We start from the raw sequence: 13,520 nt of genomic DNA on the forward strand, positions 1-13,520 counted from the left end.
CACATTCCTGGGGTCAGATACATCACATGATCACACTGACAGAACCACAGGCACATAGACACAGGCAACAGAGCGTGCACAATGTCGGCACTAGTACAGTGTATATCCACCTTTCGCAGCAATGCAGGCTGCTATTCTCCCATGGAGACGATCGTAGAGATGCTGGATGTAGTCCTGTGGAACGGCTTGCCATGCCATTTCCACCTGGCGCCTCAGTTGGACCAGCGTTCGTGCTGGGCGTGCAGACCGCGTGAGACGACGCTTATCCAGTCCCAAACATGCTCAATGGGGGACAGATCCGGAGATCTTGCTGGCCAGGGTAGTTGACTTACACCTTCTAGAGCACGTTGGGTGGCACGGGATACATGCGGACGTGCATTGTCCTGTTGGAACAGCAAGTTCCCTTGCCGGTCTAGGAATGGTAGAACGATGGGTTCGATGACGGTTTGGATGTACCGTGCACTATTCAGTGTCCCCTCGACGATCACCAGTGGTGTACGGCCAGAGTAGGAGATCGCTCCCCACAACATGATACCAGGTGTTGGCCCTGTGTGCCTCGGTCGTATGCAGTCCTGATTGTGGCGCTCACCTGCACGGCGCCAAACACGCATACGACCATCATTGGCACCAAGGCAGAAGCGACTCTCATCGCTGAAGACGACACGTCTCCATTCGTCCCTCCATTCACGCCTGTCGCGACACCACTGGAGGCGGGCTGCACGATGTTGGGGCGTGAGCGGAAGGCGGCCTAACGGTGTGCGCGACCGTAGCCCAGCTTCATGGAGACGGTTGCGAATGGTCCTCGCCGATACCCCAGGAGCAACAGTGTCCCTAATTTGCTGGGAAGTGGCGGTGCGGTCCCCTACGGCACTGCGTAGGATCCTACGGTCTTGGCGTGCATCCGTGCGTCGCTGCGGTCCGGTCCCAGGTCGACGGGCACGTGCACCTTCCGCCGACCACTGGCGACAACATCGATGTACTGTGGAGACCTCACGCCCCACGTGTTGAGCAATTCGGCGGTACGTCCACCCGGCCTCCCGCATGCCCACTATACGCCCTCGCTCAAAGTCCGTCAACTGCACATACGGTTCACGTCCACGCTGTCGCGGCATGCTACCAGTGTTAAAGACTGCGATGGAGCTCCGTATGCCACGGCAAACTGGCTGACAATGACGGCGGCGGTGCACAAATGCTGCTCAGCTAGCGCCATTCGACGGCCAACACCGCGGTTCCTGGTGTGTCCGCTGTGCCGTGCGTGTGATCATTGCTTGTACAGCCCTCTCGCAGTGTCCGGAGCAAGTATGGTGGGTCTGACACACCGGTGTCAATGTGTTCTTTTTTCCATTTCCAGGAGTGTATTACTACTAACTCTCAAACATTATTTATAGATCATTTCCAACCTTTTTTCATGCTGTAGGGCACCACCAGCCCAAGAATCTTTCACCACGAGAAGTAATAAAAAGCAAACAAATTATGTACACTTCAAGTAAACGTCCATCCTATTAGCAGCCACCTGAAGATGAACTGTCGTTTCAAAATGGATTACGCCTCTATTTTCTAAAATAAACAACATTATCAGTAGTATTTGGATGCTATGTTTTTGTTAGAAAGAATCAACCTATATTTTGTACCGAGCGAGGTTGTGCAATGCTTAGCATACTGGACTCTTATTCGGGAGGACGGCGGCTCAAACCCGCGTCCAGCTATCCCCAGTTAGATATCCTGTGATTTTCCTAAATCACTTCAGGCAAATGCCAAGATGGTTCCCTTGAACGGGCACGGCTGAGTTCCTTCCTTAAACCGATGGGACAGATGACCTCGCTGTTTGGACCCCTTACACCCCCTCCTCCACCACCCTGAATAAACCAACCTATGTTCAGAATGAGCCACGGTCTCAAAATGTCACTTTTTCACTTTTTTTTTCCTCGCAACCAGATATCCATGACGACCAGGAGGCACATACTTATGAAGCTAATTGTCATGATACAGGATGACACTTATTGTACTATATGAATTCGAATCGTCATAACTTCTGAACTGTTTATTGCACAGTACGTTGCGGTTCAAATAGCTCTGAGCACTATGGGACTTACTTCTGAGATCATCAGTCCCCTAGAACAGAACTACTTAAACGTAACAAACACACACACACACACACACACACATGCATGCCCGAGGCAGATTCGAACCTGCGACCGTAGCGCTCGCGCGGTTCCAGACTGTAGCGCCTAGAACCGCTCGGCCACCCGACCTTGCGGAGTACCACAGGGAAGTGTGATAGGAACTTTGCTGTCTACAATATGTATAAATGATCTAGTAGAAAGCGTCGGATGCTGTTAAAGGCTATTCGGAAATGATACAACCGTCTATACCAAAGTAGCAACTGACATGTGATTACATTTTCACGCAATTTGGGTGCATAGATCCTGAGAAATCAGTGCCCAGAACAACCACCTCTGGCCGTAATAACGACCTTGATACGCCTGGGCATTGAGTCAAACAGAGCTTGGAGGGAGTGTACAGGTACAGCTGCCCATGCAGCTTCAACACGATACGACAGTTCATCAAGAGTAGTGACTGGCGTATTGTGACGAGCCAGTTGCTCGGCCACCATTGACCAGAGGTTTTCAGTTGGTGAGAGATTTGGAGAATGTGCTGGCCAGGGCAGCAGTCTAACATTTTCTGTACCCCGAAAGGCCTGTACAGGACCTGCAACATGCGGTCGTGCATTATCCTGTTGAAATGTAGGGCTTCGCAGGGATCGAATGAAGGGTAGAGCCACTGTTCAAAGTGCCGTCAGTGCGAACAAGAGGTGACCGAGAAGTGTAACCAATGGCACCCCATACCATCACGCGGGGTGATACGCCAGTATGGCGATGACGAATACACGCTTCCAATGTGCATTCACCGTGATGTCACCAAACATGGATCTCAAGACTCAAGAGTTCATGTATGCACACCGGTGAATCAAAGGCGTACAACTTTCAAAGTTTAAGACCAGTTTCACCGCACGTACTCCCCTTAATGTGTAGCTATTGTCCCACCAGCCGACCTTTCCGATACTAAAACGGTGTCCCCGTCTGTGTTTCAGCTTCCCATTCCCAGACCTAGACCTCGACCTGCGTCAGACGTGGCCGCCTCTGCTCCAGCGCCGAGCGCACCACCTGCTCCAGATGCAACAGGTAAGCCGTACACGTTGTGAGCGTGCGGTTGATCTGCTATTCTGTTATTCTGCGCAAAGGATTAATCTGAGACGTACCCTTTACCCTGTGGCTCCTGCAAGATGCAATTTCCACCGCCACGCTACTACAGAAGTCAGACAGATGCTCCTAACGTTCTAAAGATAAATGCCTGAAAAACTTTCAGCAATAAATATCTTCTGGAGTCGTCCACTGTGAGGAAATGACACAAAAATTCACAAAATTTCTCACGTAACTAGTGGGATTCTTGGGTACTAGATTAGTGCTAGTTAGTGTAAGAAAAACATGAAACTAACGAAAATTATTATTTATTTTGCAAAAATTCTGAGAAATCACAATAGCACTTTTAGTTATGAACTGAACAAGTTATGTGGTGGTTCTTTTCCGAATGTGAAGTTACCTCTCAAGGATAGGATTCGCTAATGAAATTTCTATATGAAGTTTAAGATGGTTGTTGACTTGGCAGAATGGCTGAGAGGCGCGCCTACTTACTAGGTACGGTCGAGGCTGTCGCGTGTGAAATGCAGTGAAGTGTACTGTTGTGGAGGAAATATGGGGCTCGCAATAGCTGTAGCGGCGATGACTGCTGTCTGCGCCGCTCGCTGCTGACAAATATGATAACTCTCGTTCTATCTGGATTGACCTTCGCCGATCAAACTCTCCCTACGCTTTAATGAAGTCAAGGATTCCTATTCGCCCCTAGTCTAACTATTGGCGTGGTACAGCTGTCAGATAATCAGTCCACTGTGATGCCACTCAAAAATTCGCTCACAGGCGTTTAACTATACCTCTGTCCATTCACACCGCACGATAAATGTGGCGGCCAACACAGTGAACAACGCTAAATCGCAAGGATTCAATATAGAGTTGCATTCCGATTTGCTCTCGACAGAGGTGCTGTCCCAGTGAAGTACTGAGGAGAGACTTGTTCCTCGCTCCAAGAGCGACAATGGAACGGCGCCTCTCCATGCCAGACGTGAAGCGGTATATCCTTCAGCTCAAGGCGTCAGAAAAAGCGTCTGCCAATCAGCATTGCTCTTCTGAAACGGGAGAATGACGTTTCGTTTAAGGCGACCAATCCGGAAATCTGTAGTATCTGCGTTGGGCGTTTGCTGTCTCCCTGTGAAAATCTCTGAAGCTGTGTGCTATGTGTAAAGAATGCGTAGGCTGGCTGCTCCCACACAATGTAGCGGAATTTGCTTTTAAGCCCAACATGGGACCGTTCCTCCTTTCCCTCAGGCAAACGCTGTCTGCTCCACAGGCGTCCACCGGCCGACGTAGATGGGTTGGGACCGGCCTCCTGGCGTGCGGTTGCCTCTTTCGAACTAAAAGCTCCTGTGACCGTCGTGTCTGGAATGTGTGTGTGTACGCCAGCCTCGAGTATTTCAACCACGGTGCGCACTTGCGATTTATTAGTTATTTGCATATCGTTTACATGAATTCATACAACATTGACTTTATCTTATCGAGTTTGGGTTCGAATGAAGCGTCTTGGTGTGCAGAATATGATTGTGTGGGCGGAATATGTAAGCAATGAAGGTCAGGAGACCACGACATCATACAACGTTTTACCCTCAAGAATTACGACGTTTTTGGAAAATTAACATCTCCCGTATAAAAACCACCATTGATTCCGGCAAGCAGAGACCCTGCGAAACTCAGCTCGCTCTGTGCCTCCATGAGATACAGTGCGCTGTGAACACCGGCGCCGCCGCGCGGGATTCGCCGAACGGTCTTGGGCGATGCAGTCATGGACGGTGCGGCTGGTCCCAGCGGAGGTTCAAGTCCTCCCTTGGACATGGGTGTGTGTGTCTGTGTTCATCCTTAGGATAATTTAGGTTAAGTAGTGTGTAAGCTTAGGGACTGATGACCTTGGCAGTTGGGTCGCATAAGATTTCACACACACAACAACGGCGATGAGATCCATGCCGTGTCCCTTGACTTCAAATGGCTCTGAGCACTATGCGACTTAACTTCTGAGGTTATCAGTCGCCTAATTAAACCTAACTAACCTAAGGAAATCACACACATCCATGCCCGAGGCAGGATTCGAACTTAACGATCGTAGCGGTCGCTCGGCTCCAGACTGTAGCGCCTAGAACTGCACGGCCACTCCGGCCGGCCTTGACTTCAGTAGGGCGTTTGACACCGTCCCGCAATGCCGTGTAATGGAAAAAATACGAACTTACGGACTATCGGAGCACACCTGCGATTGCATTCAAGACTTTCTTGCAGATAGAACTCAACGCGTCGCTCTTAACGGAACTAAATCGACAGATATAAAGGTAATATCTGTAATACCACAGGAAAGTGTGATAGGACCGTTGGTGCTTATAATATACAGGGTGGTCCATTGATAGTAACCGGGCCAAATATCTCACGAAATAAGCATCAAACGAAAATACTACAAAGAACGAAACTCGTCTAGCTTGAACAGGGAAACCAGATGGTGTTATGGTTGGCCCACTAGGTGGCGCTGCCAACGGATATCAACAGCGTTTTTAAATAGGAACCCCCATTTTTTTATTTACATATTGGTGTAGTAGGTAAAGAAATATGAATGATTTTGTTGGATCACTTTGTGACAGATGGCACGGTGAAACGTCCCCTTAGAAAAATTATAAATGACTGTCCTTAAACTGAGACACAATATTTTTAGCGCAACGCAATCTGACTTCCAAAAATCCCTACAAAAGAATGGAGGTGACTGACACTAACCTATACCTTTCTTTAATCACTTACCTCACAAAAATCTTCGTTACTCAAACTACTGCAATACAGCGAGCGCCACTACTGCCAGCTAAATAAAAGATTCAAACTACTGAAGGCACTAACTACTGATAGGCATAGTTAGCAAATGAAAGATTTTGACAGAGAATAAACCATGTATTTACCTTAATAGTGTTCAAAAGCCATAATATATCATCAGTTCATGACATCCAGTCTTACAAATTTACTGTCTCTGATGGACACACGTCCAGACCATCTGCTCTCAAAACTCCGCCATCTCTCCCCCCACATCCACCACTGCTGGCGGCTCACCTCCAACTGCGCAACGCTACGCGCTGTTAACAGCCAACTGCCCAACACTACAATACCAAATTCCAACAATGCAAAACCAGGGACAGACTGCACACAGCACAGTCAGTGATGTTCATATAGAGCGCTACGTGGCGTTACCAACATAAAAACCTAAACAGCCTACTTACAACTGTAATAGTCACAAACATATTGCTCACAATTTTAGACGATAACAGGTACGTTTTTAAATTAAAATACAGAACGTAGCTACGTTTGAACATTTTATTTCGATTCTTCCAATGTGATACATGAACCTATGTGAACTTATCATTTCTGAGAACGCATGCTGCAGCAGCGTGATTACCTGTCAATACCACATTAATGTAATAAATGCTGCCGGCCGGGGTGGCCGAACGGTTCTAGGCGCTACAGTCTGGAACCCCGCGACCGCTACGGTCGCAGGTTCGAATCGTGCCTCGGGCATGGATGTGTGTGATGTCTTTAGGTTATTTAGGTTTAAGTGGTTCTAAGTTCTAGGGGACTGACGATCTCAGAAGTTAAGTCGAATAGTGCTCAGAGCCATTTGAACCAATAAATGCTCAAAATGATGTCCGTCAAACTCAATGCATTTGGCAATACGTGTAACGACATTCCTCTCAACAGCGAGTAGTTCGCCTTCCTTAATGTTTACAAATGCATTGACAATGAGCTGACTTATGTTGTCAGGCATTGTCGGTGGATCACGATAGCAAATATCCTTCAACTTTCCCCACAGAAAGAAATCCGAGGGCATCAGATCCGGTAAACGTGCGGGCCACGGTATGTTTCTTTGACGACCAATCCACCTCTCATGAAATATGCTACTGAATACCGCTTTAACCGCACGCGAGCCATGTGCCGGACATCCATTATGTTGGAAGTACATCGCCATTCTGTGATGTAGTGAAACATCTTGCAGTAACATCGGTAGAACATTACGTAGGAAATCAGCATACATTGCACCATTTAGATTGCCATCGATAAAATGGGGGTCAATTATCCTTCCTCCCATAATGCCGCACCATACATTAACTCGCCAAGGTCGCTGATGTTCCACTTGTCGCAGCCATCGTGGATTTTCCGTTGCCCAATAGTGCATATTATGCTGGTTTACGTTACCGCTGTTGGTGAATGACGCTTCGTCGCTAAATAGAACGCGTACAAAAAAATCTGTCATCGTCCCGTAATTTCTCTCGTGGCCAGTGGCACAACTGTACACGACGTTAAAAGTCGTCGCCACGCAATTCGTGGTGCATAGAAATATGGTACGGGTGCAATCGATGTAGAGGTAGCATTCTCAACACCGACGTTTTTGAGATTCCCTATTCTCGCGCAATTTGTCTGCTACTGTTGTGCGGATTAGCCGCGACAGCAGCTAAAACACCTACTTGGGCATCATCATTTCTTGCAGGTCGTGGTTGACGTATCACATGTAGCTGAACACTTCCTGTTTCTTTAAATAACGTAACTATCCGGCGAACGGTCCGGACACTTGGATGATGTCGTCCAGGATACTGAGCAGCATACATAGCACATTCCCGTTGGGTGTTTTGATTACAATAGCCATACATCAACACGATATCGATCTTTTGCGCAATTGGTAAACGGTCCATTTTAACACGGGTAATGTAACACGAAGGAAATGCCGTCCGCACTGGCGGAATGTTACGTGATACCACGTACTTATATGTTTGTGACTATTACAGCGCAGTCTATCATGAAGCGGAAAAAGTGGTCCAACTAAAACATTCATATTTCTGTACGTACTACACGAATATGTAATAAAAGATGGGGGTTCCTATTTTAAAAAAACGCAGTTGATGTCTGTTTGACCAATGGCAGCGCCATCTAGCGGGCCAACCATAGCGCCATATGGTATTCCCCTTCAAGCTATATGGGTTTCCTGCTTTGTACTTTTTTCGTTTGATGCTTATTTCGTGAGATATTTGGCCTGGTCACTATGAATGGACCACTATATATATATATATATATACACTCCTGGAAATGGAAAAAAGAACACATTGACACCGGTGTGTCAGACCCACCATACTTGCTCCGGACACTGCGAGAGGGCTGTACAAGCAATGATCACACGCACGGCACAGCGGACACACCAGGAACCGCCGTGTTGGCCGTCGAATGGCGCTAGCTGCGCAGCATTTGTGCGCCGCCGCCGTCAGTGTCAGCCAGTTTGCCGTGGCATACGGAGCTCCATCGCAGTCTTTAACACTGGTAGCATGCCGCGACAGCGTGGACGTGAACCGTATGTGCAGTTGACGGACTTTGAGCGAGGGCGTTAGTGGGCATGCGGGAGGCCGGGTGGGCGTACCGCCGAATTGCTCAACACGTGGGGCGTGAGGTCTCCACAGTACATCGATGTTGTCGCCAGTGGTCGGCAGAAGGTGCACGTGCCCGTCGACCTGGGACCGGACCGCAGCGACGCACGGATGCACGCCAAGACCGTAGGATCCTACGCAGTGCCGTAGGGGACCGCACCGCCACTTCCCAGCAAATTAGGGACACTGTTGCTCCTGGGGTATCGGCGAGGACCATTCGCAACCGTCTCCATGAAGCTGGGCTACGGTCCCGCACACCGTTAGGCCGTCTTCCGCTCACGCCCCAACATCGTGCAGCCCGCCTCCAGTGGTGTCGCGACAGGCGTGAATGGAGGGACGAATGGAGACGTGTCGTCTTCAGCGATGAGAGTCGCTTCTGCCTTGGTGCCAATGATGGTCGTATGCGTGTTTGGCGCCGTGCAGGTGAGCGCCACAATCAGGACTGCATACGACCGAGGCACACAGGGCCAACACCCGGCACCATGGTGTGGGGAGCGATCTCCTACACTGGCCGTACACCACTGGTGATCGTCGAGGGGACACTGAATAGTGCACGGTACATCCAAACCGTCATCGAACCCATCGTTCTACCATTCCTAGACCGGCAAGGGAACTTGCTGTTCCAACAGGACAATGCACGTCCGCATGTATCCCGTGCCACCCAACGTGCTCTAGAAGGTGTAAGTCAACTACCCTGGCCAGCAAGATCTCCGGATCTGTCCCCCATTGAGCATGTTTGGGACTGGATGAAGCGTCGTCTCACGCGGTGTGCACGTCCAGCACGAACGCTGGTCCAACTGAGGCGCCAGGTGGAAATGGCATGGCAAGCCGTTCCACAGGACTACATCCAGCATCTCTACGATCTTCTCCATGGGAGAATAGCAGCCTGCATTGCTGCGAAAGGTGGATATACACTGTACTAGTGCCGACATTGTGCATGCTCTGTTGCCTGTGTCTATGTGCCTGTGGTTCTGTCAGTGTGATCATGTGATGTATCTGACCCCAGGAATGTGTCAATAAAGTTTCCCCTTCCTGGGACAATGAATTCACGGTGTTCTTATTTCAATTTCCAGGAGTATATATATATGCGGGTAATATTGTGCAGCGTTGTGTACCTTACGCAGAGAAAAATGGTTTTCGTTGTTTGACAATTTTTTGCGGTAAGCTTTCGAAAATATGAAATAATTATTGCCAATATGCACTAACAATGAAATTTATTAAGTAAGAGAGAGAAGTAGATTATTGGCTATGAGTAAACTCGGTCCTGTTGTGATGTCCAATATGGTTCCTGGGACAATATGGAATGTCTGGTATGCCATAAAACCAATTCTGACTGTTCAGGTGCTGACAACGAAGATTGGCTTAGTGAATTATGCAGATAGGTGAATATTAAACGAATCACATCTAGTACATATATAGGTAACTGTTTCAGAATTTTGTTTTGGATGTAAGTTTATTAAGTGATTTGCTATCGCATGAAATTATTTTTTTTGTTACTAATAATTAATTGTTTCACGAGTATTAATTAAGAGTAATCTCAAAATTTTATTTTCTTTACGTAAAATACTTTTCCCTAATTTGCATGATTACGTGCATTTTCACAACGATATTCCATGTCTCACGACTATACCATATTAGCATTAAACTACAATTATTTTTTGACGTTTTTTTCGATGGTAAGTCTTTTTATATTCTAGTAAGAGAAATACAGACACTTCTTCGCGAATAGTTGAAGTTCACGGTAATGTGTGAATGGGATTTAACAATGAGTTCAATTTCGAGATACAGCTGCAAAAATAAATGGTGAATCGTAATGCCCGAAATTCACCTATATAGGGTGTTACAAAAAGGTACGTTTCAGGAAACATTCCTCACACACAGAGAAAGAAAATATGTTATGTTGACATGTGTCCAGAAACACTTACTTTCCACGTTAGAGCTCATTTTGTTACTTCTCTTCAAATCACATTAATAATGGAATGGAAACACACAGCAACAGAACGTACCAGCGTGACTTCAAACACTTTGTTACAGGAAATGTTCAAAATGTCCTCCGTTAGCGAGGATACATGCTTCCACCCTCCGTCGCATGGAATCCCTGATGCGCTGATGCAGCCCTTGAGAATGGCGTATTGTATCACAGCCGTCCACAATACGAGCACGAAGAGTCTCTACATTTGGTACCGTGGTTGCGTAGACAAGAGCTTTCAAATGCCCCCATAAATGAAAGTCAAGAGGGTTGAGGTCAGGAGAGCGTGGAAGCCATGGAATTGGCCCGCCTCTACCAATCCATCGGTCACCGAATCTGTTGTTGAGAAGCGTACGAACACTTCGACTGAAATGTGCAGGAGCTCCATCGTGCATGAACCACATGTTGTGTCGTACTTGTAAAGGCACATGTTCTAGCAGCACAGGTAGAGTATCCCGTATGAAATCATGATAACGTGCTCCATTGGCGTAGGTGGAAGAACATGAGGCCCAATCAAGACATCATCAACAATGCCTGCCCAAACGTTGACAGAAAATCTGTGTTGATGTCGTGATTGCCCATTGCGTGCGGATTCTCGTCAGCCCACACATGTTAATTGTGAAAATTTACAATTTGATCACGTTGGAATGAAGCCTCATCCGTAAAGAGAACATTTGCACTGAAATGAGGATTGACACATTGTTGGATGAACGATTCGCAGAAGTGTACCCGTGGAGGCCAATCAGCTGCTGATAATGCCTGCACACGCTGTACATGGTACGGAAACAACTGGTTCTCCCGTGGCACTCTCCATATAGTGACGTGGTCAGCGTTACCTTGTACAGCAGCAACTTCTCTGACTGCACGAAGAATTGCCTAGTCCATTGCAGGTGTCCTCGTCGATCTAGGTCTTCCGCAGTCGCGAGTCATAGGCTGGAATGTTCCGTGCTCCCTAAGACGCCTCTCAATTGCTTCGAACGTCTTCCTGTCGGGACACCTTCGTTCTGGAAATCTGTCTCGATACAAACGTACGGTGCCAGAGCTATTGCCCCGTGATAATCCATACATCAAATGAGCATCTGCCAACTCCGTATTTGTAAACATTGGACTGACTGCGAAACCACGTTCGTGATGAACACTAACCTGCTGATGCCACGTACTGATGTGCTTGATGCTAGTACTGTAGAGCAATGAGTCGCATGTCAACACAAGCACCGAAGTCAACATTACCTTCCTTCAATTGGGCCAACTGGCGAGGAAGTACAGTACATACTGACGCAACTATAATGAGCTCTAACATGGAAAGTAAGCGCTTCCGGACACATGTCCACATAACATCTTTTCTTTATTTGTGTGTAGGAATGTTTCCTGAAAGTTTGGCCGTACCTTTTTGTAACACCCTGTATATACAGCTGGTTAAGACTGTGTCACTGGTTGTGTCAAAAATAAAAAAAAATTCTAAATAAGTCAATGACGAATCTCCAACATGTCCTTTTTCTCCAGAGCTAACTGATTTGTTGGAGGAATAACGGCTCGCTCTCAGATTAGATGATTGTAATTTACGATGATGATGGAATATAAAGAAATGAAATAACATTTGTGCTACAGCTGGGACTTGAACTCAGGTCCCCTTGTTTACTAGGCAGGAGTACCAACCACTACACCACCATACCACTGTGGGTGACATTGCTGCATACACTACCTATTTCCGACGCCCTCCCCAGCACAAACTTCAAATATTTTCTCCTTCTTAGAGCATCAATTTTAGTAGGGAGGGCCATCGACGTGAGTAGTCCATGCAGTAGTGTTAAGTCTAGTGCTGTGGCGTTGTAATTGTCGGCGTTCCTGCTTAGTGATTAAGTGGACCCGGGTTCAAGTCCTGGCTACGGGAAATATTCCATTTCTTCAGATTCCATCATTACCATAGACAAAGACAAATGTCTTGTGGCAATTTAATAATAAGGTTGTAATTCATTGATCGTGAAAGTTTGGCGCTAATGTTTTACTTGCTGTGTGTGAATGCGTGCAGAGTACTACTGGACGAAGACGAGGCTGGCCCACACGGAGCCTTCGGTGATGGTCAGCGACGGCTTCTACGCCGGGCGCGTGGTCGCTGGCAGGGACACCCTGCCAGCCATCTTGGAGACCAAGAAGCAGGTGGACCCTCGCTATGGAGTCCTGCTGGAACACTTCGTAGCGGCCCACTTCTTCTACAAGAACCAGGCCGGCTCCAGCGAGGACTTCGAGGTATCGCGCCTACCCTCCCTTCCACTCACTGCATCGTGTGAGGGGGGAACAGTTTTAGTGGGACTGGACTCACTTCCTACTTCTACCTCTTCATCTACATCTGGAGTACACTATCGGATCAAAAGTATCCGGACATCCCTGTGTAATGCGGAACTGGCCACTAGATGTCACGAGAGGCAAATCGCCTCTTATGACTGGTTGCACAGTCATCAGCGCCCGTACAGTCCCAGTTTTTACATCATCTTGAAAGACCTGAGTCGAAACAAGGCCCCGGGAGTAGACAACACTCCATTAGAACTATTGATGGCCTTGGGAGAGCCAGTCCTGACACACCTCTACCATCTGGTGAGCAAGATGAATGAGACAGGCGAAATACCCTCAGACTTCAAGAAGAATATAATAATTCCAATACCAAAGAAAGCAGGTGTTGACAGAAGTGAAAATTACCGAACTATCAGTTTGATAAGTCACGGCTGCAAAATACTAACGCGAATTCTTTACAGACGAATGGAAAAACTACTAGAAGCCGACCTCGGGGAAGATGAGTTTGGATTCCGTAGAAATATTGGAACACGTTTGGCAATACTGACCTTACGACTTATCTTAGAAGAAAGATTAAGGAAAGGCAAACATAAGTTTCTAGCATTTGTAGACTTAGAGAAAGCTTTTCACAATGTTGACTGGAACACCCTGTTTCAAATTCTAAAG

General features: G+C 47.4%; 1 protein-coding gene across 1 annotated transcript in view; it reads left to right on the forward strand.

The window, feature by feature from the left end:
* Positions 1 to 13,520, forward strand: part of LOC126109799 (uncharacterized) — a 142,924-nt gene that overhangs the window by 95,241 nt on the left and 34,163 nt on the right. Inside the window, exons 3-4 of the mRNA XM_049914857.1 lie at positions 3,092 to 3,182; positions 12,595 to 12,812. Of these exons, the coding sequence (XP_049770814.1) occupies positions 3,092 to 3,182; positions 12,595 to 12,812 (309 nt within the window). The remainder of the gene's footprint in view (positions 1 to 3,091; positions 3,183 to 12,594; positions 12,813 to 13,520) is intronic.

This window comes from Schistocerca cancellata, chromosome 12, assembly GCF_023864275.1.
Source record: "Schistocerca cancellata isolate TAMUIC-IGC-003103 chromosome 12, iqSchCanc2.1, whole genome shotgun sequence".
Classification (NCBI taxonomy): Eukaryota; Metazoa; Arthropoda; class Insecta; order Orthoptera; family Acrididae; genus Schistocerca; species Schistocerca cancellata.